This window comes from Labrus mixtus, chromosome 19, assembly GCF_963584025.1.
Source record: "Labrus mixtus chromosome 19, fLabMix1.1, whole genome shotgun sequence".
In the NCBI taxonomy this organism is placed as follows: domain Eukaryota; kingdom Metazoa; phylum Chordata; class Actinopteri; order Labriformes; family Labridae; genus Labrus; species Labrus mixtus.
Window position 1 is genome coordinate 24,619,061 of NC_083630.1, and position 26,132 is coordinate 24,645,192.

The window sequence follows — 26,132 nt, forward strand, 5'->3', positions numbered from 1 at the left end:
GCATCAAACTTTAAAGTCTTTCTGAACAATCCTGCTGTGAGCTTCAGTACTCTGATCTTGTGCAATGTTGTGTTTGGATCAATGAAGGGAGCTTTTATACAATTAAAGATGTGTAGAAACATTTAACTATTGATAGCAGTGAAAATAAGATTTCAGTCGAGTGGACATCACAGCTTCTCTCTCCACACACTGCTGACGACCTCGATCGTCCTCCATATTTGTTTTTCTTCTCAAGTCACGTTTGATCACTCAAGTTTTTGTGAGATCTCTTGTCTGAGAAATGGTTACAAACTGCAGGTGTGTGGTCTCCCAGTCTGATACAGTCATCACATCATCTGTGTTAACTGTCCTGATGTCTGTGGTCTCCCACTTTTTTTTAGGGGCCGAGGGTTCGATCCCCAGCTGGGCAACATGTCCGATGTGTCCTTGGGCAAGACACTTAACCCTGAATTGCTCCCTCTGCTTCAGTGGTGGTGTATGAATGGGATTAGTTACTTGTGATGGATGATACTACACAGTGATCACTACCATCAGGGTGTGAATGGGTGGGTGTGACATGTGATGTAAAAGAGCTTTGAGTAGTCAGAAGACTAGAAAAGCGCTTTATCAGCTCAAGTCCGTTGACCATTTTTGAACACCAGTTATACTTGATTACTTGTAAATCGTCTGCCGGCTTAAGCAGAACTTAAGTCAAACTATAAAGCTCAGATCACCCTCTCTTTGCAGAGTTTGGTCTTCTCCCCTCAGGCAGACGGTACAGACTGCCTGTGGTGAAGACTAAAAGGCATCGGGTCTCATTTGTACCTGCTGATATTTGTCTGTTGAATAGCAGTTGAATTCTAATTCCTTGCTCATTGCACTTTTATAATTTTTATCGTGATGCTGGAGCATCTCTGCTGGGCTTCATGTTTCATGTTGTATGTACTTATGCACTTGATGTTTGGATGATTTATTAGTGTTGTTTATGTATTTGTATGTCTCCAGCTACAAACAAATTTCCCTGTGGGGACAATGAAGATACCTTTGACCTTTGACCTTGATTTAAAGCGGACGCTGAATAACTAGGCAGCATTCCTCCTGTGATTGTTGTTTAAGTGTTTTGTCTCCCCAACCTTTAAAAGCTCATAGCTGTGTTAGTCATCTTGGATTGTAACTTTTCTTGTTAACTGGTAGTAAATCTTGGATTTGGATTTTTGGTCTGAACACCTGCTCAGTCTGAGAATCACCTTCGACCTTGTTTACATACCAAACATGCCGATGTGAGTGTCCTGACCTCATGTTGTAAAAAACGTCTTCAGAGTTTGCAGGTAGCAGCGTCTTCTATACGTCCTCTGTCTCTCTTTGAGCAGCGTGAACAAACCACACCAACACACACGGGGGGGGGGGGGCTGCTCCTTTCTTCAGATCCTGAATCTGTTGCCGCACCGCACATGAAGAAAAAGAGACACATCGCTCCTCATGTTCCCTCTGAAATAATGTGAGCGTTTGATGGTGTCACTTTCACGCCCGCATGTTCACATCTTCAGAGAAGAACAGCGTGTTGTGATCATTACAGCGCTGACAGGTTGCCAATAAAAGCAGACAGTACGGTGGGGCGGGTGGGGGGGGGGGGTTGTTTGAATAGCTCGCTTTGATGTGTAGTAATAGAGAACAAACCATATGACGTATTTTTGTAGGCCAACCCTGAAGTAGCATCGCCAAGGCGTCTAACCAGAATCCTCCTCTGGGATGTTTTCATTGGATTTTGGATCATTGCAGAAAATAATCTCTGTGTTAAACACACGTTTCTGAAGCGTAGGCGTTTTGTTCAGCAGGATAATCTTCACAGATGAACGCCATTTTTATGATGCTTGAAGCGTTAATGCGGCCGACAGAAGTAAAAAGCTAACGTTATGCTACAAGCTAACTACACCACGGTCGGATGATTGTGACGTCACTAGCGTTACGCTTCAGACGATCTCCGATAAACTAATCCACGTAGCTTAATAAATAGTTTACTAACATAATATTCACCTCAACCTAAAGATTAAACCTACAGGAGACATCTCCGACTAGTGAGAGAGTTCCCGCCCTCTGTGTCCGGCGTAATGTCCCAGACGACCGCTGTAGTCACATTTAGCCGCTTGTTAGCAACCGCCTTTTTAAAGATGAGTAAAATCCTCTGCAGCTTTCGACACAGTCTCCCTCACCATCCTCCTCAACCTATCTGAACAGCTTGGTGTCTCCGGTCCAGCTCTCTCCTGGTTCCACTCCTACCTCTCCAACAGGCAACAGTTTGACACCATCAGCAACTCCAGCTCCTCCCCAACCCCAGTTAACCAAGGAGTACCGCAAGGTTCTGTGCTTGGCCCTCTTCTCTTCACTATCTACATGCTCCCCCTCGGTCTGATAATCCGCCAACATGGTCTCAATTTTCACTCATACGCCGATGACACTCAACTCAACCCACTTCCTTTCTCCTTCATTTCTTTGTCTGTTGTTGCCTTCCATTACGACCCCCCCCCCCCCCCCCCCACACACACACACACACACACACACACACACACACACACTTTGTAATAGCGTCCTTGGGTTTCATGAAAGGCGCTATATAAATCTAAGTTATTATTATTATTATAAAAACTTCAAACTTCACAAGTGGAGGTATTACCTAACGTAGTTTATGTGGTCTAACAAAACACCAACATCTCTTCAGCTTGTGTTAACCACAGACCTTATTTCAGGAGTCTAACCACAAACACAAAATCCCTGTTGACTTTTAGACGTTAGACCCCATGGCGCTCAAATGCTAACTTACTTCCTGGTTTTAGGACTCATTCCTGTGGCGCTCTGTAAGTGTGCGGTTTATGACGAAGGCTCTTAGGGAGTTACATGCTTCGATAAAGTCGCTGTTTGTTTGTGGATTTCTTGAGGGAGAGGATTCACACAGCGAGGCAGCGAGGCAGCGAGGCAGCGAGCAGCGAGGCAGCGAGGCAGCGAGGCAGCGAGCAGCGAGGCAGCGAGCAGCGAGGCGCTCTAATTCTCCCTCCTTCACTTGAGTCCCAGAGCTGCTTTTACCCTCAACACGCTCCATATTCTAAACCCCCTCATGAATGCAAATGAGTTATTACCCCCCCCTCCCCCCCGTTGTTTGTTTTGAGTCTCACTTTGTCAAGTTTGTTAAAAGACTCCCGGAGGATATTGTGTTTGGAAAGAGATGTTTACTGTCTTTATATTCTTCAGACTCTGCCTGAAGCTGCTCGGATGAACTCCTCGTCTTTACATTTCCTCTTCGCTCTTCTTCAGTGTTTTTACTCTTGACTCCTCATCATCCTCTGGAGTCAGGGTTGTGCTGTCTTTGTCAGTGGGTTTTTTCCAACATGATGGTTTTGCAGTTATTTCTGCAGCGATGGTGAGTTTTGTGTTGTAAACTCAACATCTCTGAGAAAGTTCAACCATATTCTGTTTGAACCGGGCAGACAGCTTTCAAAACCAGAGTATAAGAACTAAAACCCAAAAGAGCAGAACACCTTAAATTATGTATCAGCAGCCTCGATTCAACTCAGACTACTTATCTGATTTATTACAGTCTGCTTCAAGAAATGATTTTGGTCTGTTCTTGGCCACACACTGCACAACTCATGCGTTTTGATTTGATGAAGGATAAGAGTTATTCACAATAAGGCGTGTAGCTGACCTGATTGACAGGTGGGCGCGGTGTAACGGTTTGTCAGGAGGTTTAAAACCCGCCTCAGCTCCAGCTCTCAGCCTGTCGTTAGGTTGACTGAAAGTTAGACTGAGACAGCATTTCCAGCATGGAGACCGCCATCGATGGGACTCCAGCGCCCCCTGCAGGCGTCTCTCAGGCTTTGTTCTTTAATATTTACACTCTGTATGACTCGAGCACAGATTGTATCTCAGGATTTCTCTCCACAATCAAATGTTATTAATCCGTCGGTTCCCGGCCAAAAGCTTAGCCAACATCAAGATTTAAAGAAAGAGTCAGGGGAGAGTGACAGAGAGTATGAAAACAGAAGGGAGGAAGACTCTCTCCACTCTGGATGGACCCCTGCAGTTGGCTGGAACACGATGCAGGTGTTTGTTAGTATCTTCTGTTTTTGGCTCAGGTGTTCTTGTTTTGCAAATTCAATGTGTTTGGATCAGGTTCAGTGAAGACTCAGAACATCACACTAAAGTTTCTGAGGGTATCTGAAGCCAGCACAACAGAGTCTTCATATTCGCTCACCTCGACACACACACACACACACACACACACACACACACACCAGTACTATCAAGCAGATACAGCTGAGCGATGAATAATGGATCACAGGCATTATCAGCTGATAAAGAGCAGAACATGAGTGATGGCGTCCTGTAAGTGCTTTTTGAAAGAGCCTATATTCTGATTTAACCATGTACTCTAGTGTGTGTGTGTGTGTGTGTGTGTGTGTGTGTGTGTGTGTGTGTGTGTGTGTGTATTTAGCTTAATCCAAACACATGGGAACATTTTTCAAAAGCTTGAGTGCTCCTCGTGCTTACATGAAATTGTATTTTCAACAAAGTTAAGTCTGTTTCTAAACAGAGCCCGAGCGGCAGCAGCAGGTTTCACTGCAGGTGTGTATTCTCACACATCGATATCGAGAATCACACTTCACTCGCTGGCAAGCAGAACCTGTTCTCGCTCCACCCCGCCACCAAACCTCTCTCACAGGATTGTGTATTTTTACATGTGTGAGACTGTTAGTCTGGCGGAGCTGCAAGCTGCCGTCTTGAAAGGTCCACCTCCCCCCAGCTGGACCCGTGGCCCCCTGCAGAACACACCCCCCCCCCCCCCGAAGGGGAAACAACCTGCAGCTGGGCTCTCTCTCTCACCTCCGAGGAGCTTCCATCTTTCCCCCTGCGAGAGCAGAAAACATCTTGTGCTGATAAAGAGGAAGCTTTATAGCTCTTGTATTTGTGTGTCTGCTCCTTTTTTTTTTTTTTTTACAAGCGCCCTTGTTTTCTATTCTGGAAGTAAAGCGCTGACTCAGCCCGCCTGGGGGGGGGGGGGGGGGTTTGCCCTGACACGATTTGTCTGCACTTTCAGCTGTGATGAAAGGCTTCTGCTAATGTTTGTTTAAATCTTCAATTTAATCAAAAGTAACACCACCGACATGGCTGAACTCCATTTTGGATTTCTGATATTTATCAGGAGGCTTTGCTAAGCTAATTATCTCACTGTCTTTCACCCCCGGGCTGAACATGTAGAGGTATTAGATTATAGCTCTCCGAGGAGAATAAGACTCCTGGAAGCATAACGAACAGAACAGGGAAGGATTGTGCTTTAATTAATGTTTGTCTCATGGCCTTTTGACAACAGAGGCGAACAATAACGCCCATATATCAAAGGAATCCACAGAGCCGTGTGAGCTCTTATTAGTGAGATCACAGTGTTCACTTTCCACCGATTCTCCATCCAGCGAAACATTCACTTTAAACATGTTTTTTTTAGATAAAAGCACAGCTGTGAGGTTTCTCCAGAGACGAGCATTCTTCCTGATTCTGCACAGGAAACAATAAAAGCCGACATGCCGCTCCCACACGGCTTATAAAAGTCCATGAATGTTTCTGTTGAAGAATGTAATCCTGAGTGGACGAGGGTTAATGGGCTTCTTGGTTTTTTTTATTTGATTAGTAGACATTTAAACCAGCTCTTGTGCTGATTGTGCTTTAATGAAAACCCTCTGAGTGAATGCACACATAATGGAAAAGATTGTATTCTAATGTAATCTCATTTAGCAGCTTATTTTGTTCTGCAGCCAAATTAAGAAAAAAAAGAAAACTCTATTGATTTTCCATACGTGCACGCTTTCTGTTTGCAATGCAGCCGCTGAATTAGATTAGAATTAGATCGGGGGTCATAGCAGCTGAGCCACAGGGTGTTCTTACAGATATGTGTTTATATATTCTGCACACTGGATGATAATAATAACAGCGTTTATATCACAGAGCACCACAGCAATATCCACTCTCCCCCTTCACGCTCCATCACGTTCTTCTTTAATAACTTTTCTGCATGTAAACTTTTTCATTTATTTCTGTGTCTGCAGGAGGACACAGACCACGACTACTACACGTCAAAAACATACGGGCCATCTGATCCAATGAGCAGAGACTTGTGGGTCGATACGGACCGGATGGACAAGGAAAAAGTGAAGATCCACGGGATTCTGTCCAACACACACAGACAGGCAGCGGTGAGTCGACAGACTGCGTCAGCGTCCTTTGCGTCTTTAACACGTAACGCTGGACGTTATCTTTCATGTCAAATTAATTCATAGTAAGCTGTCGTTAGGATATCTGCAGCTTAAAGTCTTTATATGTGATATTTTGATCCAGCAGATGTCGCCCTTGAGCACCAGCATGAAACCAAAACAACTCGCGCTGCATTGTTGTGTTAGCATGCTAATGCTAGTGATCTTTATTATGCTCGTATCTTCACACTGCATGTAAATTTACCTGAAATGAGCGTGATCTAGAAACACAGTTAAGCAGTGAGTACAGTATGTTATTCTTCTTTTCTCTAGTCCCTCAATTAAACAACTTTTATACACGAGGGGAGGAGTCAGCCGGCCGTCCTGGCGATGTAAACAAAGTGAAGATAGGACTCTGAAAACTCTGAAAACATCACAGACAGTGGGACTCGGGTGTTACACCCATTGTAGACAGTCATGACTCACAGAGTTATTTTCACAGGAGATACTTGATTTATATATTTAAGTGTGAAAAATAACAGATAAAGACTTTAAGGTGAAGGCTGAGAAGTTGTTGCTGCACCTAATATTTATTCTTTTCCATGTGGGTGATCTTCTAAGTTCCTCGTTTGATCTATTAAATTCAGAAAATTCAATAGGAGAGTCGAGTATGAGGTCTTCAGTTTTCTCATTTGTCTAAACCAACAGTCCAAAGAAATCCAAAGACAATGTTCTCACAAACTAGAAGCACATTATCTATTATTATTTCCACTCATCGACTGCCTGAGGGGGGGGTCTTGTAAGGTACCTTGTCCATGCAGATGATGCAGTAAATCGGTTAAACTCGTCCTGGCTTTGATGCAGAAATATCCACTCTGACTGGACTTTGTTTTGAACCCCTGAAAGTTCCTGTTTGGCTAAAATTTGAATAAATGAAACTAAGCAGATGTGATGCAAAGTAACGCCACAACAGGTCCATGCAAAGTCCAGCAGACTGATTCTTTGACAGCATGTTGACCTAAGTCACAACATGATCTGTCCGGTTTGTGAAACAGAACTGCTGATTTGTTTCCTATAAGAATGCTGAGGGGGACATGCATCCATACTTTTGATTTATTCTATTTTCCAGTGATAACAAGTTTTTTTCTTGAGATCTTAACTTATTAATCTCGTTATCTCGGGATAGCAAAGCTTGTTTGGTTTTTTTCTTGATAATTGTCTGGAGAGCTTGAAAACAAAAACCAATAGGCTGGTCTCTGTGATAGGCCTTGCTACCATTGCTCGCACTAATGAGTCAAGGTGAGCCTATTTCTGTGTTTGTTGTGTGTGTTTTTTTTAACTCTGGGTTCAGGATAAATAAAAGCCACCTCGTTATCATAGGAAAACAGATTAAGTGAAACGTGGAGATGCATGCCGGCTTAGGGCTCCCCTAGTCTCCTTCAAGACCCAAACTAAGGTTTTAAGAAATAACTGTAAGAAGTGAAAGAGCTTAAGGACTCCTCTGCGGTAAAGTTTCCCTCCCCTCCACCTCTGCTAAAGCAGGTGACCCATGTGAGGAGCATACTGATGGAGTCACTCAGAGCAGCGTGGCAGAGACTATGGAGAGAGAGAGAGAGAGAGAGAGAGAGAGACAGCACCCCCGGGTGAACAATAGCTGGTGAGGAGATAGAAAAAGAGCTCCACATTGTGCATTCTGCTCTTCTACTCTCAGTCATGTCATGATGGATCGAAGCGTACAGTCGGAGGCGAGCTATTCTTTTTAGCCACGGAGCGGCCCGTCTAAGAGGCGACAGGTTTCTTTCAAATGTAAAAGAGGGAGGTTTCTCTCTGAAGTCATTAATGTAGCATCAATTTAAAAAGGCAACCAAAGACAAAAGCAGATATGAAAAAAAATATTTCCTGGAGACTGCAGAGCGAGAAGAAGTGAAAACCATCTGTGCCAAAAGTCATCCAGCGTGTCGGCAGACTTAAACAAATAGAGTTTATTATGATGGCAGTCACAATCCCAGAGAAACGGCAAGCACTGGAGGGGGGGGGGGGGGGCTCCCCTCTTGGCACAGCTGCCCACCAGAGCTTTTGGCCCCAGACGCAGAAAAAGGAATCGGCCAATGAGGTCGTAAAAACAAAAACACAGCCGCAGAGTTCAACTTCATCACAGGAGCGTAGAAGAGTTAAGCTCTGGATCGGCTGCACAGTCTGTGAGATTCAGTGTGGTCGGCCTCAGGATGACCCCCCCCTCCCCTCCCCCATCATCGAGGATCACATATAATATCTGTGTGTTTACTATGGACGGTTTATTTCCCCAATGTTCTTTTTTGGCAGCATGTTCAGCTCAGGGGGAAAATAATGAACGCATAAACCATCGTCTGTGGGAAGCAGTCCGTCCCTCGTTCGGTCCCAGAGCGATTTTATAACATCATAGTTTCTTAAAGGTCTTTTTAGTACGTGATAATTCCTGTCAACATATTCCTAAATAATACGGAAGACCATTTTTCCAGGGGAAAAAAAGGATGGAAAGTAATGAGATGCTCAGTCAAATGTATTAACTTTCATCCTCAAAATGATGAAGAATCAGTCAAAGCCTCGTCATTTTGTCACCACCACTTTACATGATCTTATTTTAAAGTATTTAAACTTTTTCCAAACCACTGGACGAGAAGTCGAGGTGAAAGGCCGTCCTCAAAAGAGACCAGGAAGTGATGATGATTGGGGGATTAGAGGTGTACATTGTCAGACAATCTCTCCTGAAGGCGTGTCCAACTTGGACTAAAATAATGAATCAAACAGACACAGCTCATCTTGAGATCTGTAGAGAAAACTTTCAACTGTCAGCGCTCCGATCGATGCAGAGGTCTGTGGAAATGTCAGCATGTTGCTTTCATGATGTCACAGTCATGGTTGGATTCAGCCTCCCACAAAATCCCTCGTAGGTAGATTTGGGGAGATGGGATAAAGTCCACCATCTGACTCTTGGCCATGCTAGAGACGAAGTGAGACTGTGACTTGTTTGTATCACAAGTAAAATCAAAGTCCAGATACTTTTATCTCATTTATTAAACTAAAGGGTGAAAAATAACACTGAACCAAAGTCCAAAAGATTTTGATAATTACCATGACGATGACAATCATCAGAAAATATTCAAACCAACTCTTCCTCTTTGTGAGCCTCCTGCCACACGACTAAACAGGTAAATAAAGGTAAAACCACGCCCACTGCATAGTACGCTAAATGATATCAAACCCACTGACGGAGCGAAACTCAACAAATAATCAAACAGAGGTTAAAATACACATTAAAAGACTCTGACATGGTTTTCTATCTCTGTGTTCCAAAATTGTCATTAATGGTTGGAAAACAAGGAGGTGGACCCAACTGCAGGAAATAACAGAAATGATTTATTTCAACAAAAAAGGCCAAAGGCAAAAACTTACTGAAATCCAAGAATCCAAAAGGAGAAAACAAGGAGCCACGAGGAGTCACAGGAAAAACTGACAACTAACATACAACACTGACAAACGACAACAAACTGACACAGAAGGGAAGAAACACAGAGACTAAATAGATACTGGGGTAATCAAACACAGGTGAGACAATGAGGGCAATCAACATGGAGGGAAACACACAGAGGCAGGGAGAAACACAAGACAAGAAACACTGGAGACTAGAACTACAACATAAATCAGGAAAGACTAAACTATGAAACATTAAGACAAAAACACACAAAGGGAAACAAGCAACACCAGGATGGACAGGAGAAATTAAAACATGGTAACCTAAACGCTGAAATGCAAAACTAAAGAAGAAGAAATCATGACAAAAATGTCTCCACAGGGCAGTTGTATTGTATTTCACAGGTTTTACAATTCTCCTTAAGATCTTTATTTCACATGTTTCCCCCTCTGAGTAGAGATGATAAAGCACCTCTGAATGTTCCTTCCTGATTGTTCTTGTGCTCTTTTTGAATCCTCTTTATGTTGTTTTTTTTTAGACTTGAACAGTCTCTCCTCTCATCTCTCTCTTTCTCACCGGGCTCATCTGTCTGTTTCTCCCCTCACAGAGAGTTAACCTGTCCTTCGACTTCCCTTTTTATGGACATTTCCTGAGTGAGATCACTGTGGCGACTGGTGGTAAGTGTACACTGTTCTCTCAGTAGTAGTGATTGCTGTTGTTGTTGTTGTTGTTGTTGTTGCACACGCTGTGTGTGTGTGTGTGTGTGTGTGTGTGTGTGTGTGTGTGTGTGTGTGTGCTCTGCATATTAGGCTGCACACAGACAGAATTTATTGCTGCTGGATTCAGGAGGGAATGTGGTGAGGTTTATAAAAATGAGTCTGGACCACGCAGAGGCCTTTATGTAATGGAAAATAAAAAAAGTGCGCCTGCTGCTTTGTGTACTTGTGTGTTTGCAGCTTGTGTTTACTTGAAAGTTGTCCAACATGGCCGCTCTGTCGGTCACCAGTGTGTCAAAATATGAAGCTTTAGGGACACCTCTACACGAGCTTATTGTTTTTAATGCAGCAGTAAAGTCAGGTGAGTGTACTTGGGTTGACTTTGACTATGGGTGGGAAAAAAAAAACAAACAGACGGGTGACTTCTTCTGCCCAATAATGCCATCTGACTCAGCAGTGAGGTATTCTAGCCAGTACAGATACACATCAGCTACCGTGACATCAGAGCATGTATTTGCTGATCGGCTGATATCGGCCGATAATGATGTTCCACCGATGCGCCATACCGGCGTCAGTATGTTCGGCATGTGCCAATCTAATGCTTGAATGGTTTTTAGATGATCATAGTTTATCTGTGGCGGCTAAGCTGCAGACTTTGAGTAGTTTGGAGTGAGAACATGTAGGTGTCTGTCATGTCTACATCTCTCCTCAACCATTAACCAAAAAAAAAGAACCAAACAGTGAGTCACCTGTTGAAGTGTTGTCTCTGGGAAATTAAGATCCAAGGTCATTGTTTTAGAGCTCCTGTGAGGAAGACTAAAAGACTCCAGGTCTCATTTTTACCAAGTGCAATTAATATGTTAAACAACAATTAGGTATTTGTTGCTCTTTTTCCACTTGAATTGCACATTTGCACACCTCATCTTTGCACTTTTCAAACTTGAATTTCCGTTCTGGTACGGGCTCTTGACTGATGTTTTTATTTGGTTTTATATTTTGCTGTTTTGTCTGATTTTGCAATTCGTGTTGGTCCATGTTTTATGGTGGTGTTGTCCTTGTGTGTCTTGTCTTCTGTGTGCTCCTGTTGCAACGCAAATTTCCCCTTGTGGGACAATAAAGAATCTGAATCTGAAAAGTCTCGTCTTGCACAGACCACAGTGCAACGACACACCAACAACACTCTGCAAGCCGAGCAGTCGGTCTGATTCAAGAACATTTAAAAGCTCTCACCTCGGCGGGATAGTCTGCTGGAGCAGGGGATAAAAAAAACAAACCACTCCCAACACTCAGCACCACCAAACACCACACCACACTTAGCTGGAAGAGAAACCAGACGGATGGTTTTTGGACTGGAAACAGGAGCGTGTGAGCCAAGTGGCCTCGCACACCCTGATAGACATGGATAAGGAGGTGTGTGTGTGTGTGTGTGTGTGTGTGTGTGTGTGTGTGTGTGTGTGTGTGTGTGTGTGTGTGTGTGTGTGTGTGTGTGTGTGTGTGTGTGTGTGTGTGTGTGTGTGTGTGTGTGTGTTGCACACATGACACAGCAGACGTGTTTGCCCGAGTGTGCAAAGCAATTTTCCACTTGAGTCTTGACGGTGAAACCACAACACCCCAACCAGCTATTATCACATCAAAGACCAAAGCCCTGCTCTTATCCAACTATTTCAGAGATGCCGCGTTCCGCTGCCACTGGAATAATAAAGAAATGTGTCTCTTATCATCATTTTCATCGCTGACTCGTTTTCCCCACTCCATCCTGCGTCACTGGCACAGCGTTGAGTTGGTCTTTCTTCGATGGAATGGACGTCTGCAGGAAGCTGCAAGCACAGAGGAGATAACAGAAATTTGCATTTCCTCAGACAGAGATGGAGGGATGAGCGTGAGGAGGAGAGCGAAACCGAGGAGCAGGAGGAGGCGACTATCTGCGTCTGGCAGGCCTCAGGGGGCTTTGTCTCCAAGAGACCCTCTTCTTATCCCTCTATTTCAGGGTCTATCAGTCACCTCTTCCTCCTCTTCCCACTATACCACCTTTCCTCACCCATCTTTATTGTCAGTCAGTCTTTTTTTTACTGGTACTTCTTCACTCCCTGTCTCAGCTACACTCACAGAAACCTTTAGGATTTTCAGAGTTACAGGAACTTCTAACAGTAAAGCAGCCACATTTAATAATTGTCATGTTTACATGCACTACTAATAATTGGAGTCTGAAGCAGAAGAAGAATTCATAGTGTTAATACCTCAATCAGACGATGGTTGGCACATTTAAAGGGAAATTTAAAAGTCACATATCCTCCTCCTCCTCTTCAGTTTAAATAAGTCTCAGAGCTCCTCAAAACATGTGTGTGAAGTTTCTTGTTCTAAATCCACTCTGATCCTGTATTTGATCATGTCTATAAACCCCTCTATTTCAGCTCTGCTCAGAACAGGCTGTTTCTGTGTCTGTACCTTTAAATATGTAAATGAGCTGTGTCTGACCACGCCCCCTCTCTGGAAGGGCTCGGGTGTACTCGGTGCTTTCTCGCTCCATGTCCTATTGTTTACGGTGAGAAGGCAGACTCAGAGGGCAGAACAAACACCTAGCTGTGGGAGTGTCACCCACCTGGGGGAGGGGCTACTGCCCTTTGTGATGTCATGAAGGGAAACTCTCCAAACGGCCTGTTTGAGCACACATTTTCTGAAAAGTGGAGCAGGTAAAAAGACGGAGAGGATGGACTTTTCTCATCATTGGGGGGTTTGTAGACGGACTAGAGACACATGTTAGAGTTAGAGGAACATGGGGAAGAGGATTTTACAGAATATGTGACCTTTAAGAATTAGCATGGGACTTTTTTTACATGATAATACTGTGAATGTTATTGAGGAGTTACATTTCTTTACAGCACAGTAGCAAATTAGCAAAAGAATGGTGTATAAAATACATTTCTGGGAGGCAAAGTTTTAACGGGAATCAACACTCTTGATATTTTTTCGGCTTATTCAGTGAAACTCTTTTGTTCAGTCATGGAGGCGTTCGCTGCCAATTCTCCGTTAGCTGTGTTCCAGAGGATTTATGCTCCGTAAGAGATATTGGATGTGTTACAGGCTGACTGTTTTTATTGTTTTGCTTCAAAAACAATATCATAAAAAGACCGAAATCTAATTTAGTTAAAACCTTGAGTGTCCTCTTAAAACATAACAAATGTGTGTTTGTTGCTGTTCTGGCTTAAAAACAGCTGCAACAATACCATGAAGATGATGAGTTCAACACAACAAGACTTTGTCCGAACACGATGTCCAATAAAACGGAAGCTTTACTCCTAATGGTACAGCTAATTCCCGCTCATGTTTTCGTTGGACACACACAGGCCGGGACTTTGAGATCACAGAACATGTAAACATGACGAGGGGAGAATTATTCTACTCCATCGCTCCTTGGCCCAATTCCAAATCTCCAACCCTGAAGCCTAAACACTGAGCCTTCACCACTTTAATGATGTCCAGCGTCTAGTGTAGTAAGTCAGACTTTATTTATAAAGCACTTTTAAAACACTCACATACAAAGTGCATGGGGCGTCTTTCGCCTAGTGGTTAGTGCGCGCGCAAGACTGACACAACGGGCCTGAAGGGACAAGAATCTATTTTTTTAAACATATACAGTAAGTGCAAATTTGAATATTAGTCGCGTCACATTATGACTTAACTATAAGATTAAGATTAACTTTATTGTCCCAGTGGGAAATTTGTCTTGGACTTCACAGAGCTCTGATGCAGTAGCAAAAAATAACAAAATACATTCATTTGTCGGTAAAACATGTCAGTTAAATAATCATTAAATTCCATACAAGTGAATTACTAAAACCATAAATATGTAATAGTTATGAAAAGTGAAAAGTGATAACAGTGCAGGTACATTTACACATCTTCACACACACACTCACCACCATAAGAATTCATAGTGTTAAAATCTCAATCAGAAGATACTGGTTGGCACATTTAAAGGGAAATTTAAAGGTTACATATCCTCCTCCTCTTCTTCAGTTTAAATAATTCTCAGAGCTCCTCAAAACATGTGTGTGAAGTTTCTTGTTCTAAATCCACTCTGATCCTGTATCTGATCATGTCTATAAACCCCTCTATTTCAGCCCTGCTCAGAACAGGCTGTTTCTGTGTCTGTACCTTTAAATATGTAAATGAGCTGTGTCTGACCACGCCCCCTCTCTGGAAGGGCTCGGGTGTCTCTGGCTTAACTTATCACTTTTGATTGTACTACAACCAGCTGTATCCATGGCAACTCCTCCCAGATGTTTGACCTCCAGGTGGACGTCGACACAGTCAGGACTTCAAACCGCTCGATAAAGTCACATCTTCACTCCCACCTCGTGCTGTACTTTGACAGTTTCCAGTTCCTGTATTGATTCCCCCCCTCCCTATATTCTCTGCTCCTGTTTTCTAACGTGATAGATGTGTTTTTATAGCCCGCCTACTGAATGAGCAGACATATGTTGTCATGAAATGAGGGTTTATGGGCTTGGCTTCAAAAAGACTTTTCCTCAAATTCCTCTCTTTCTAAGCAGTGTTAGTTTTTTTTTACTTTTATGCCTCGGGCGCAGGTCGCAGCACGAGCATGCACCCATCCACACTTCCAAAAATCCTGCAATTTTACACTTCTTATCCAAACAGTTGTGGCAACATCATGGAAAGTATTAAAGTCCCCTTTCTCAATAAGAGTAATTTATTGAAATTAATATCCTCATTTTTAAGATGCTATCCCAGCAAGTGTTTTCAGTTCTTCAAAAAACATCAATTCTACTGGAATCATGTGACTGTCTCACCCCAATGCACTTTGTTCTGAGTAAAAACAGCGACAGTTTAAGGAGCATTATCTCAGTCTGAAGGGGAGGGTAGGGATCCACAGGGTCGCAGGGTTCAAGTCCCGGTGCGGACAAAATCTGGAATTTGGTCTGTTAGCTGGAGCGGTGCCAGGTAGCTTCCTCAGCCTTGCCCTTGAGCAAGGCACCGAGCCCCCACCAGCTCAGGAGCGCTCACTGTGTGCAGCCCCCTCATCCTGACATCTCTCCATCAGATCCTGTTTGTGGATGTGTCTGTATGTCAGCATATGTGTGTGTAGCATGTCTCAATACCAGTTAAATCAAATATCCCCCACGCGGGGTTAATAAAGTTTATCTCCTACTTCTAAAACTTTGTGTTTTTCGCTGTTCAGGCAAAGCCAGTGAAATAAACAAAAGCATTACCTTTAAATAAATCTTAAAATAGAAGCTGACTTTGCTAAACTTTGTTGTTTGTGGGGAAATGAAGACGCTGTTTGGTTCTGTTGTCATCAGAGCTGCAAAGACTGTTCCCTCATGATGAACTGTGGGCGTTTCCTCCCCTTTCTGGAGTCCATTAATAACCATGTTTACAGGATCTGAAATGATGCAGCTCCAGTTTGTGTTGACTGAGCGTGTCCCTCTCTGTGCAGAGATCCATTTGTGCCTCGTTGAAGGGAAGAATAAATTAAGCAAGTTGACATAATCCCTCTTTGTTGTCATCGTGTCTTCGTTAGCGCCTGTGATCGATGAGGAGTGTAACAGTCTGCTTTTCACTGGGGGATATTTAACTGCTCACTTTGCAAATGCTCCTTTAAATTCCCTCAGATTTGCCCCTTCTGTTTTTGATAAAGATAATAGCAGTAATTCATCGCTAGCTTAAAGCAGCCTGCGGCGCGTGGAGAAGCGATGGATGTGTGTAAACGAGGAGCTTTCAACTTTGGACTGGAGGGCAGACTGGATGTCTTCATGGAGAGACTTTAACTGATAACAGCTTTAGAGGAAGAGGAGGAGGGAGGGATTGATTGATGCTTGTTTTTCCTGAGTTGCTAAAGGCTAAATCCCCTTGAAAACTATTTATCAAAGCAGGTACACAAATGTAACGTTACATTGAACAAAAAAAACATCAGCAGGTTTCTTTCTTTATTGAGAATTTGCAGATTACCTGTGGTTCATTTTTTGTGTCTTCTTCTTCCTCAGGGTTCATCTACACGGGGGACGTGGTCCACAGGATGCTAACGGCTACACAGTACATCGCTCCTCTGATGGCGAACTTTGACCCCAGTGTCTCCAGAAACTCTACAGTCATCTACTTTGACAACGGTAACCCCAGTCTCCCTCCAATATCTCATTTATGCCTGAACGTTATACACTGCTGGCAGCGCTCGTTTTCAATACAAAACCACTTAGCTAAGCGTTTTTAGCATTCAGCGCCATGAGCGCTAAAACGCCCCGGGTGTCAGCTGTTTGTTGTTGCTGCGCTCACAGTTGAAAGACGCTCAACAGCACAATGCTCGTCAATGTTCATTCTCACTCACTGACAAATCAAAATCAAGAAGGGGCGGGGCTTCTGATATCAAAACAAATTCCAGGTGCAGAGCTGCTGAAGCCAGGATAATTAAAGCAAATAATACGCAATTTAAAACAAACCTGATGGACATTACTGAGGGAAGCAGAAGTTCACTTTAGTAACCTAGCAACAATGAGCGCTGGTGAGAAGCGCTCTGAAAAGGATCACTCAAAAATAAATACTAGAGAAATGTAAAGATTTTTTTTTACAGTTCACACGAAGCCAGCAGCGCTTCAAGAGTCTGTCGGGGCCCTCGGTAAAAGTTCATTGTGGTGGCCTCCAACCAGCGTTCATCACCATAATTTCTGCCAGTGTCCCGACGCTTACTCTTCTTTTTCATCTCCTATAGACGATAATTCCTCTTCATTTTTCTTTGTTGGCTTTCATCGACAAACTTTGTGTTTTCACAGCGATAATGCTGCAACGCTCAGCAGAGACATGAGAGTGAGTGCTGTCTGATGGGGCCCCCTTAGGGAGGTTTTCTACTGTTGCAGCCACTGTAGTTTAAAGTTTGTGATCCCTCAGGGGCCACCTATTGGCCCGGGGCCCCGAGCAGTTGCCTGCCTTGCCTGTTGACAAACAGCGCCTCTGCACACAGCGTTTCTAATCATTGATTGTAGTTGTTCTTATTAATGAAATATTCTAGTTAATCCATCTCCACATGGCCGCTTATATCATCCTCATTTTAAGCCCCCCCCCCCCTCTGTATATTCTTCACCGTCTGCTCTGGCGGTTATCCGTCACGTCTGAACCTCTGCAGTGCAGTGACTGACCTTCTGCTGTGGCGCCCATCATCAGACTTTCACTAACGTGGCAGCCGATCGATTCTCAGCCCGCCCGATCCCCAACACAATCGTCCATCAGTCAGCTGAACGCTACTGTCTGTTACGCTGTGGGAGGAGCACTTTCACAGCAGAGGTGAAGTGTTAGACGTCACTGTCACAGAGACGGTGTGAAGCATCTTATCAGACCTTTTTTATGTCATTTATAATCTGCTCAATAAAGAATAGACAACATGGTTTAGGTTGGAGTGATGTTAAACTACACTGATGTGACTGTATTTACTATAGAGGGAACATAATGACATTAAAAAATCTTCTTACAGAATGTTTAACATGCATGTGACAAGATGATTTCCATTCAGCGATGCAGCGGTGCTCTAGCTCCCATTGGAGGTAGAAGACGAGCATTTATTAATCCATCACTTCTGGGATGATTTCAAGTCTTCTGTCCCTGAAAGGAGCCGCACCGCTGACGTCTGATCCCCCCTAAAATGTCTTCAAGACTCGGCTTGTGTAACAGAGATGGATTTAGTTTGTGTTGAGTTCATGCAGCGTGTGAAGTTTGCCAGTGGAATTAGAAACAAGGCCAGTGTGTACTCCCTCCACGCCTCCTCACCCTCTCTGTATTTTTAGACACAAAAACCCCCAGATAGTACAACCCCCCCCCTCCTGAACTCGATGCACGATAAGCAGACTTGTATTCAGAATCACTCGTGCTGACTCAGTGAGTAAGCTAGCATCAATGTAGTGCTCTGCTCCTCCCTCTAATATTCACTCGTTTCCTCTACTTTCCTCCAAACTGTCCGCAGAGAAACTACATTTCATCTCCCCCTCCGGTTGGGAGCTCTGGCTTTGTGACTTGAAAATGGATGAGTTGTGTTAACAAACCTTTATCGGCCTGGCTAACGGCCAAATGACTGGAGTCGGAGTAGGGAATGGCTTTCACATCAATAGGTTCTCACAAAGTCCACAGTAAATCAGAACGGTGTTCAGAGTAATGGGAGCCCACAGTCTGGAGGGTGGAGCTGGACGCCTCCTGATTCTGTGTCTCCAAAATAAGACAACGACTAATGACGACTCCATGTGAAGGAGTGTGATTTGGAGTTGTAGCAGTGGCTGTTTAGTTTCTCTTAAACTTACTGATCGACCGATTTAGTCGTTGTCATTCAGTCCAGAATACATCCGTCTACATCTGTCTTTGTACTGATTGCTAAGACACCAATTTTACAAATAACACATTTATCATGTAAACATATAGGGCTTTCACACCTGCAGAAAACTCCTGAAAATCTCTGCAGGAGGAACTGCATGTGTGAACGCAAACAGCAGAATTGTTGATGCAGACTTTATTTACAGTTAGCCTGCTAGTATTTTTCTGCAGCAAGTCGGAGTGATCTGATGTGAGAACACAGCAGGATATTCTCCGGAGAATTCACCTCGAGCCAGTGGGAGGGGGTGGGGATTGTGTTTTCTGTTCTCCAGTATGTTTTGCCAGATCTACATGATCTCTGTAACCACCCCCACCACTCCTCTTGTGTGTTTTTACTTCAGCGCTCACACTGCCTCACTGTCAGTCACGTCACACCCACAGGGGGGGAAACGAAGCCTCTGCCAGGAAACAGTCCCTCAAAAACATATCGCCTAACAAACATTTCAGCTACACTGATGTCTTCTTCATCACAGGCTTCTGCACAGTCAGCGGTTCATTTCATGCTACATCAGAGACAGAACAGATGATGTTTGAAAAGAGAGGAAACACAAGACAGTGTTAGCTATCTGTAGACAGTGTAACTGTCAGTGATGACTGTATTCCCCTTTAATCCATGAGATTCTGTTCCACATGTGGTGATGAGCTGTACTGTGGGTCTCTCTCTCCTTTAGGTACAGCTCTGGTGGTGCAGTGGGACCACGTCCACCTGCAGGACAACTACAACCTGGGGAGCTTCACCTTCCAGGCCACGCTGCACAACACCGGCAGGATTGTTTTTGCATACAAAGAGGTCAGTGCTCATCATCCAAACTGTTTCTCTACTTTAACTCCAGGATCTGATCTTTCACTTTTCTAGGCAGCAATTTAAAGTCCTCCATCTTGGATATGAAGACAGTTAGACTTTATTTTATTTCATTAAAGGAAGAATGTGCAACTTTCTGATCCAGTAGGTGTCGCCCTTGAGCTCCAGCATTAAACCAAAACAAACTGCTGTTAGACCACGCCTCCTCCATACTGAAGCCTCCGCCCTCCTCCAGAGACACACCTCCAACCCCCCTCGACTCACCTTCACATGAAGGAGTTATGAATTAGAAAGCACCGTAATTAAACACCATTAAGAGCAAGCAGCGGACAAAATTGTCCTTCACATTGTTGTGTTAGCATGCTAATGTTAGCGCTCTTTAGTTAGCTCGTAGCTTCACATTGTTGTGTTAGCATGCTAATGTTAGCGCTCTTTAGTTAGCTCGTAGCTTCACATTGTTGTGTTAGCATGCTAATGTTAGCGCTCGTTAGTTAGCTCGTAGCTTCACATTGTTGTGTTAGCATGCTAATGTTAGCGCTCTTCAGTTAGCTCGTAGCTTCACATTTCATGTAAACTGACACAGAATGAGCGTGATCTAAAAACTCTTACTAACATCCAAATAATCAGTGAGTATGTTCTTCTTCTCTCTAGTTCTTGACTAAAACAGCTTTTATACACAAGGGGAGGAGCCGGCCGTCCCGTCCATGTAAACACGGCTCTGACAACAACACAGCCAGCGGGACTCGAGCTTCTCCCTCATTGTAGACAGTCAGGACTCAGAGACACATTTACACAGGACAGACTTTATGATTTATTTGTGTAAAATGTAATTTGTTACATTTCCTGCAGCCCTCGACTTTTAAGCTCAGAACAAACAAGCACACGATGTTTCAGGTCTTTTGGTCCAACGACTGTGGACAAAATAAAACGTTATATGAAGAAAACATGACGTAATGTCCTCATACTGTTCCATATGCTTTTTTCAGCTGTTACATCATGACAAAAAGTATGTCTGACTTTTCTATTAGATGTCCAAATGGAGTCTTTTCATTTTATACAATTAAAAAACGTAACAACTAATAATTGTTGAAAATGAGAATGTAATGAAAGATATTATCTAACTGCTTTAAGTGGGAGAAACTGCAACAACCAAGTACTGATGCACAATAATTACAGTGGTTACATCAGCACACTAAGACATGTTATGTGATTTGTTACGTTCTCCTTTGTAGCATTGTGCTGCTCTGTGATTGGTTAAAAAAAGAGTAATCTGTTTTTGACATGAAATCAAAGTTTTTCTTGATCCTTTATGATTTCCAGGTCCGTTTGTTGTATTTGAACTTCACCTGATTCATCTTTATAATATTACCCAGACACTTGTTCCTCCTTTTCATCTCATGTTTACTCTCTGCACAAAAAGAGGCCATATGCTTATTAAAGCTGTATCCTGCCGTCACAGATTCCCGCGGGAGAGACGGTAATAAATTGGTTTGAATTGAAGTGCTGTCAGACCGGGGTGGCCTGCTTCTGTTTCCCCGGCCCGTCCCAGACAGACTGCCGTGCTTCTGGTAATTGATTTTTCTCTTCTTCTATTTCAGATCCCCATCGAGGTGTCTCAGATCAGCTCTGTCAATCACCCGGTGAAGGTGGGCCTGTCGGATGCCTTTGTGGTGGTCCACAAGATCCAGCAGATACCCAGTGAGTCTCAAACGGTCATTTCTAGCTGACTCATGTCCCCACAGTGCTCTTTTATAAAATAACCAGAGGAACAATTCATGATCTAAACCTTTCCTCTCAAGGGTGATTCTATAATCATTCAAATCTAAGTAGGTAGGGACAGGGGCGTGGTGTCCAGATGGGTGGACAGGGGTGGCATGGGCCCCCTTTGGAATCTGATTGGCCACCCCAAAATCCAAATTTATGATTGGCTACCTGCCTGATCAGAGGAAAATCTTACACGACCGCCAAAAGACTTCCAAGAAAACAGAAAGCGTGATGCTGATGAAGGCTTTGTGAAACACGTCTGCTGCTCTGCCCGGTTTATTAAACTTTAAAGGACATTGAGTGTGCTGACCTTTCTGTTTTCTCATATCAGCCGTCACCGTGGCGGCGCGAACGCAAACAGAAAGTTCTCAGGAAACTCCCCATAGGGCAAGGGTTCTCAAACTTTTTGGGCTTGTGTACCCCCTTTCAGAATTTTTTTCAGCCAAGTACCCCCTTATCCAGCCAAAGTCATTTTTCAGGGTTAGGGTTAGGGTTAAGGGTTAAGGGTTAGGGAAAAGAACATTACTAAACAAATGTATGTGTTCTTCATCCGTCTGTGTTGGAGCAGAAACTGCAGCATGATAAAATGAACACATTAGCTCCGTTCTACGATCTCCCTGTTTTTGCAGATTGTCAACACGTTTAAATCCTTCACGATCTAAGATCGTTATTTCGCACACCACTAGTTTGCTTTGATGCGACTTTTTTTAATGACATTTGTCACGTACCCCCTGCAGTACTCCCACGTACCCCTAGGGGGTAGGCGTACCCCCATTTGAGAAACACTGCTATAGGAGACAGTTCCTCTTCAGAACCGTTTGGTGGGAAAACACCCGCTAACTGCACGATAGGATAGACAGCTTGCAGGGGTAGTGACAGTACTGAAGGGAGGCGGGGCTAAACAAAGTGCCACTCCACTTACTGAGTGCATCAACTTTTTATTTTGACCCTTTAGAGTGTTTCTTGTAGCTTTGAGTTCAGCCCCTCTCTGTTTCCCTTTAAGCTCCGCCTGTCACCACCTCTTCCCCCCAGTGGGCCGAGCTGTGGGCTCCGCTCCAGATCTGCTTCTCCCTGTTCCCCTGTTCGCTTTTTAGTAACTACAATTTAGGCTCATTAAATTTAAAGTGAGAGAAAGGGGAGAACTTCAAACCTTTTCATCTACAGTCACCTCCCCCCCCCCCCCCCCCCCCCCTCTCTCTCTCCTCCGTTTTGATTCAACGTCCTCCACTGTAATGAGTTGCCAGATGTAATTTATTCAGTCATTTAAACAGCATTTATTGTGTGTGTAACTTGGAAAGCATTTATTTGAAGTATTCTAACTTAACCCAGTATATAGAGTAGTTCTTTGTGTTCATGTTCGCTGATCTGGACTGGGAGGTACATTACAGCTGCAGTTATGTCTCTAAAGGGATTTTTGGAGACTGGGGGGTGTTTTGAAAAAGACTGACAGGTTTTTTTCGGTGTCATCTGAAGGCTGCGAGATCTCTTTATTGGAGGTAAGATTTAAACCTGTTAGCGCGGTCCTCCCATACTTCATAAAGCGAGCCGTCTTTGATGCCGGTGTCACAGCGTGATGAAACCCGAGGGTGCCTGCTCGTGGAGTGATGAAATCTTGGATGGAAGCAGATTGACACCGAGGTTTTATGTTAAACATGAATGATGATTCAGAATAGTTTGCTCCTGTTTGTGTCACAACTGTCTGTCTCTCTGAGTAGCCCTGTTCAGACTGCCGCTTCAATTCTACAATTCACTCTGCAGACTCTTTTATCCAAAGTGACGTACATCAGAGAGTAAGAACAACACAAGCAAGGATCTAGAAAAAAGGGAACAATGTCAGTAAGAGCAAACGATCAGCTTTGAGTCTGATTGGACACACAGGTGCTGACAGGAAGTGACCAGAGGCAAAGCACAACATTGAGGGCAGTTCTTGAGAGCTCTAATCAGTATAGAAACCATCTTATAAGTCGTCGTTATCAAACAGAAACCATCGTCATTACCATCATCATCATCAATAATATGGAGACCATCATCATCGGGCAGTTTGGACATATTTCTCAGCTGATGAAAACAGGAGCTAAGCTAGACATTGTTATGATGGTCAAGGCACGGAGACTGACCAAAAGAAGATTTGTTGGTTGTATAAGATGCGTCAGAAAGTTCATGAAGAAAAACATTTTTTTTTCTCTTTTGTCTGAAAATGTTAAACGTATCTGTCTCGATCTGTTTCAAAGCTTTTAAACGTTATATAAAAATATCCTATGACGTGTTTTTCTCAAGCATCAAGGCAGTCTTCCTCGACTCATTTATGTCTTCTGTTCTTTGCTAAGTGTTAGACGTCCCTGTCTTGTGGACATTAAGCTCTAATCGCACCAGAGAACTAAACCGAGAGGAGAGCAATGAGCGCTACAGGCCGACCCACGAGGAAGCGTTTCCTCTCACTTAATTGTCTCTGCAGCCAATTACTGCACCGCAACCATGGCAACCAGGGGACTTTCTTCTTTTTTTCACTAGCTTTGCTGCAGATTAAAAGCTCAAATAAAACATTTTATACTTCCTCCAGGCAGGGCAAGGCCGTCCAGTAAAAGAAGGAGATGAGAGAGATTTGTGGGTGTCCTGTGGCCGGGCTGTGTAATTAACAGGTCGGGTACAAGAACATATGAAGACCCGGGCTTTAATAGACTCTCTGTTCTGTAGGATTAAACATGATCGGTCTCAGTGAGTTAGTCTAAAAAGGAGAAAATGAAGTCCAGACCTGCCCTGACCTTTTTTTATATCATGTAACTGGATAATCCTGATTTCTGGTGGGAGGATGACCAGAGCGATAACTCACATGACGGTCGAGTCTCTTTTCAATGTTTGGATTTGTTTTCATGTGTTTTACAGCTGATCTCCGTGTAAAAGGAATCACTGTGTGCATGTTGGAGATCTCATTGAAGCAGATATGATGAGAGGTCGATTGAACACAGTGTACGATTTTGTGGAATGAGACCAAACAGAGAGTTCAAGCTGCCATCTCATGTTAGACTCAGTGTCCATGCAGTTCTTTGATGTGGTTGAATATATTAGTTATTTTACCTTTCATATATGACAGCTTAAAGGAGCAGTATGTAACTCTGACACCTAGTGTTTAAAATGGGTACTGCAGTCTAAATTCTACCGTCTTAAAAGCGCCTACCTTCTCTGGTCCAAACAAATCCAGATCATTCAGGAGCAGAATCTAAAGTTAGAAGGAGGACATACTGGCTGCTGCATTGTTGTCAGAGAAGCCAGCACTTCAACATGTTTCCTTAATGATCAGATAGTAAGATACCTTTATCATCTCACTCTTAGAGATTGCTCCTTTATCTTTTCCTAATGTGGGTTTAATTTTCATTTGGGTTAGGGTTAGGGTTAGGGATTTCACTTTACTTTTCTTTTTTTGCTTCATTGCAAATCTTGTTCGCAAATATGCCTCGGTTGCTTCTATCAGTGAGAGGTAGTTAAATCCTCATTTGGTGTTGTTTGTGTTGTGGCTGAAACCAGGCTATAATTGATCTGATTCTTGGCTTCCTTCCACCTACAAACCAGAGGCCAGCCAGGCGTCAGAGTCTGCCCACACATCAGCTGCTTCAGGCTGGGGGGCTGACCTTCCTGTGGCCCCCACCGTGTCATTAGGCACCTGATAATCCCTTTGCTAGAGGCAAGAGGAAGTCAGGCACCAGGGGAGGAGAGGAGGGGAAGGGGAGGGGCGGACTTATGTTCAGGTTAGACGGCGGGCTGGCTCACATTTACTCCTTTGATCAGTTGTCCTGCGTGTAATCAAACCAAGCAGGTCTGCAGGGAAACAACATCCTGTCACATGACGGGTAACACTGTAGGCTGCACAGTCAGCAATTCATCCACTGCAAAATAAAAACAAACTTGAATGTTGTTAAATTAATAGTTTAAACACTCATTTGCATATATTTATTAAAGTGTTGGTCACCTAAAGGTCACATATCCTCCTCTTCTTCTTCTTCTTCTTCAGTTTAAATAATTGTCAGAGCTCCTCTAAACATGTGTGTGAAGTTTCTTGTTCTAAATCCACTCTGATCCTGTATTTGATCACGTCTATAAACCCCTCTATTTCAGCCCTGCTCAGAACAGGCTGTTTCTGTGTCTGTACCTTTAAATATGTAAATGAGCTGTGTCTGACCACGCCCCCTCTCTGGAAGGTCTTTCTCGCTCCATGTCCTATTGTTTACGGTGAGAAGGCAGACTCAGAGGGCAGAACAAACACCTAGCTGTGGGAGTGTCACCCACCTAGGGGAGGGGCTACTGCCCTTTGTGATGTCATGAAGGGAAAATCTCCAAACAGCCTGTTTGAGCACACATTTTCTGAAAAGTGGAGCCACTCCACAGATGGAGCTCGGTGCTCTCAGTCGTACAAAAAATAATTCAGTGGATAACTTCTTCAAGACAGGAACCAAAGAAAATACTGGAGCACATCGTTTGTGTTTTAGCCTTCAGGTCTCTGGGCTGTTACATTAAAGACAGACATAAGGATGTCTGATGGGAGAGAGTGAAATGTCAAACTCCTCCTTTATATTTGAAGCCGTTTCAGCGTTTTACAAAAACTCCATGATGAATGAGTCCCCTCTCACTCTGTATGTTAAACAGCCACACGGTGAGGTGCTGGATTGGATTTCAATTCTGTAGCTCATTGCTCTGGCAAACAGAAGTGCAATAGGAAATGTCATGTTTTGAGCAATGGCCGATGCATATTGCGGTGCATCGCGGTGAGTTATTGAAAATCACACTACAATCCAGTTAGAGTTCAGATCAACCCTCTGTATCAA

The 26,132-nt window shown here is 43.6% G+C and overlaps 2 protein-coding genes across 2 annotated transcripts in view; both read left to right on the top strand.

Moving 5' to 3' along the window:
• Positions 1-12,861, top strand: part of LOC132994233 (xin actin-binding repeat-containing protein 1-like) — a 140,782-nt gene extending 127,921 nt beyond the window's left edge. Inside the window, exon 2 of the mRNA XM_061064447.1 lies at positions 12,690-12,861. The gene's annotated coding sequence lies outside the window, so the exon portion shown is untranslated. The remainder of the gene's footprint in view (positions 1-12,689) is intronic.
• The window catches only part of plxdc2b (plexin domain containing 2b), an 85,868-nt gene that overhangs the window by 39,070 nt on the left and 20,666 nt on the right, over positions 1-26,132 (top strand). The window contains exons 3-7 of the mRNA XM_061064456.1: positions 6,072-6,218; positions 10,274-10,343; positions 16,388-16,510; positions 19,421-19,539; positions 21,150-21,249. Coding sequence (XP_060920439.1) covers positions 6,072-6,218; positions 10,274-10,343; positions 16,388-16,510; positions 19,421-19,539; positions 21,150-21,249 — 559 coding nt within the window. The remainder of the gene's footprint in view (positions 1-6,071; positions 6,219-10,273; positions 10,344-16,387; positions 16,511-19,420; positions 19,540-21,149; positions 21,250-26,132) is intronic.